This window comes from Dendroctonus ponderosae, unplaced genomic scaffold, assembly GCF_020466585.1.
Source record: "Dendroctonus ponderosae isolate FM_Combo_2020 unplaced genomic scaffold, Dpon_F_20191213v2 Dpon_F_20191213_6, whole genome shotgun sequence".
NCBI lineage: Eukaryota > Metazoa > Arthropoda > Insecta > Coleoptera > Curculionidae > Dendroctonus > Dendroctonus ponderosae.
In genome coordinates this window covers 12,346,260-12,348,930 of record NW_026018814.1, presented here as the reverse complement: position 1 = coordinate 12,348,930, position 2,671 = coordinate 12,346,260, and the positions used below count along the sequence as shown (strand labels likewise).

The following is a 2,671-nucleotide window of genomic DNA, read 5'->3' as shown; positions in this document are numbered from 1 at the left end:
GGTTTGCAGGGAACTTTAGAAAACCCATTTCAGCTTCGAATTTGACACAAAAACCAAATAATTTTATTCAGTTTTTTTACCGAAAGTAATTAGGACTATCTTGAAAAAAAAACGACCAGAGAGCAAAAGTTTACAAAAAATTATTGACAAAATTCGCCGTCGTCATTTCTAAAGTTCCTTAAAATTTTCTATTAAGCAATTCTTTCTACGCAAAAATCGCACTTTTTTTTTGTTTTACTTAAAATACTGGCAATCTTCAGGTATTTTCCGTGAAAAATTATAAGATAAATTTTATTGGAACACTCCTCTTTAACCCCTTTGGAAAACTTTTTGCAACTTCGAATTATAGACAAAACCCTAATAATTATTTCTAGTCATTTTAAAAAAAATATGTTCCGAATTGAAAAAGCTAAAGTTTGTAGTCATTTATTTGGAAAACCCTTGGAAACTGGAGTTTCTTCACTTTTAGGTCAATATTTCTAAACAGAAAAACCGAGTTTTTCCTAACGTTTTACTGTAAAATACTGGTAAACTGAGTCTTTTATGCAAAAAAATTAAGAGATCGATTTTACAAGAAAACTCGCCCACTTTCTTTGGACTCAGTTGCTGGGAAAATCTGGATTACTTTTTTTAAATTGTTTGAACAAAGTAGTAAAACGTTACTCAGAAAAAATGTTAATAACCTTTTCTTAGATGTGAAAATTTTAGTCTCGGTTCTGTTAAAGCTTTAACAAATGACTTATAACTCATTAACCGATGAGTTATAACTCGTTAGCCAGAGGGCGGCAACAACTCAATAGCGCAACTCAACAGTGTTACCCAGGCCTATTCCATACTGGACCATCTCGTCTTAAGCATGCTTACGATAGTTTTTGGCACTGCTCATTTACTGAGCATTTATAAATCAACAACAAACAGTATTTTGGTCTGTCCGCATTTGTATGGATTTAATTAGTTCTCGTATATCCATGCTGCCATAAGGACTGGTTTACCTGTACTTGATGGATAGTATACTATCCATCATTGTTTAGGTTATTGTCTGTGTGCCATTCGCTACTTTAATATCAAAATAAAATGCAAAGTAAATGAATCTCATTTGATTTGTAATTAATATTTCATGTAGTGCAGTTTTTGTGGGTAATAATATTTTCACTGCTTCATCCCCCTCGCATCTTACGCGGTTATACATAAACCTTATAGCAATTCAGTTAATTTGATTTAATATTGGCACTATTGTGATATAACGAAGTAATATTCCTGTGACTAGTTCTTTTTTCATAAAATTCTGCGTTTACTTGTAACGTGTACAATGAATAAACTGTAAAATCTATTGTTTCCTTTTATTTCGATCCTACTTTCTGCACTTATTATGTAGATTTCCAACATATGCAGTTCGCATTGAACGGTCTCACAGACAGCTTCACTAGCGCATTAGAGTAAGTAAAATTTGCTCTATGTTCACTAGCCACCGGTTCGAACACCCATTTCAAGCTCAAACTTCAATGGCTGGCACAAATCAGGATTTCGTGGGATTTTCATGCAAATTTCAGCGTTGTTGAACTGTCTTAATGACTAGGAAAGTTTTCAAGTTGTTACTTGCCCTGGTGGCAGAGTTAGTTCGAGCCCCAACCCAAACTTTACTCGGCTGGCAAAAATCAGTATTTTGTGGAACTTTCATGAAAATTTCAACGTTTGGACAGTGAACTGTCTTTTAAGAACTTTTCTGTCTTTTAAGAAAGTTTCTGTGTAAAATCTCAACTCCATGTTAAGCCAAAAAAATTAATTTAGTTTCTACATTTATTCTTCGAATACACAATTAATTCATCACATTAATTCTAGAAAACTCACTTTAATCAAATAGTTCAAATTACAAGGGAATACTTATCAAAACGATTTTTTTGCTTTTCTTTTCCTCTTTGAAATTCTTGAATTATATGTAGATTTAACTTTTGGTCATCCATTAAATTCCAGTTTTGCCACAACGTCACGAACTGTTTGCAACAGTTTGGTATCTTGGCTTCGATTTTCTAGTAGCATTGAATGTAGATTTGCCATATACACATCAATGTTTTGCATAGTTGCAGCATCCTTGATACCTGGAAAACAAAAAAAAAACGTCATGAGTTTCAAGTTCATTTTCGAATTTTCTTTATCTTTAGTAGGTAGAGGACTTGAAATAAATATTTACAATAAATACAATACTTATTGTAAAGATTGCTGTTATTTTAAAACAAATTCTTATGATTTTGCTTGATTAATAACCTGGCAGTTTTACTCCTTCAAATCCAGTTGATAACGTCGTTCTCAGATGATCCAGATGTTGCTGCAGAGAAGAATTCGTTTTTTCTTGTTGCATGATTTCCGTTTCCAATTTTGTTATCGCCGACTTCATGTTGTCAATGTGCTTCGTCAGGCTGGCGTTTTGCTGCTCATAATCGGTGTTTACTTTTCGTAATTGTCTAGCAAAATTAATAAGAAGTTAGAATATATTACGTATTTGTTGGGGATTTTGCCTGAAATGTTTACAAAAATGTTAAGTACAAAAATTAACGATAGATTCGACGATTAACGAGATATTAACGTCTAGTTTACGGGAGTTTTCCTCCCAAAACCTTTATCTTCATGGTGCGGTGATTGCTCCACTTTTCGATAAAACCTTTTTCTTTATGGT

The 2,671-nt window shown here is 32.9% G+C and overlaps 1 protein-coding gene across 1 annotated transcript; it reads right to left on the bottom strand.

Moving 5' to 3' along the window:
- Nucleotides 1-1,783: 1,783 nt before the first annotated feature.
- LOC125504922 (high mobility group protein 20A-like) lies at nucleotides 1,784-2,459 on the bottom strand (the record flags this gene model as incomplete). The annotated part of the gene is given in 2 exon segments (XM_048667645.1): nucleotides 1,784-2,096; nucleotides 2,263-2,459. Coding segments are annotated over 2 exon segments (340 nt in total), but the record flags the coding sequence as incomplete, so codon positions are not given.
- Nucleotides 2,460-2,671: the final 212 nt, after the last annotated feature.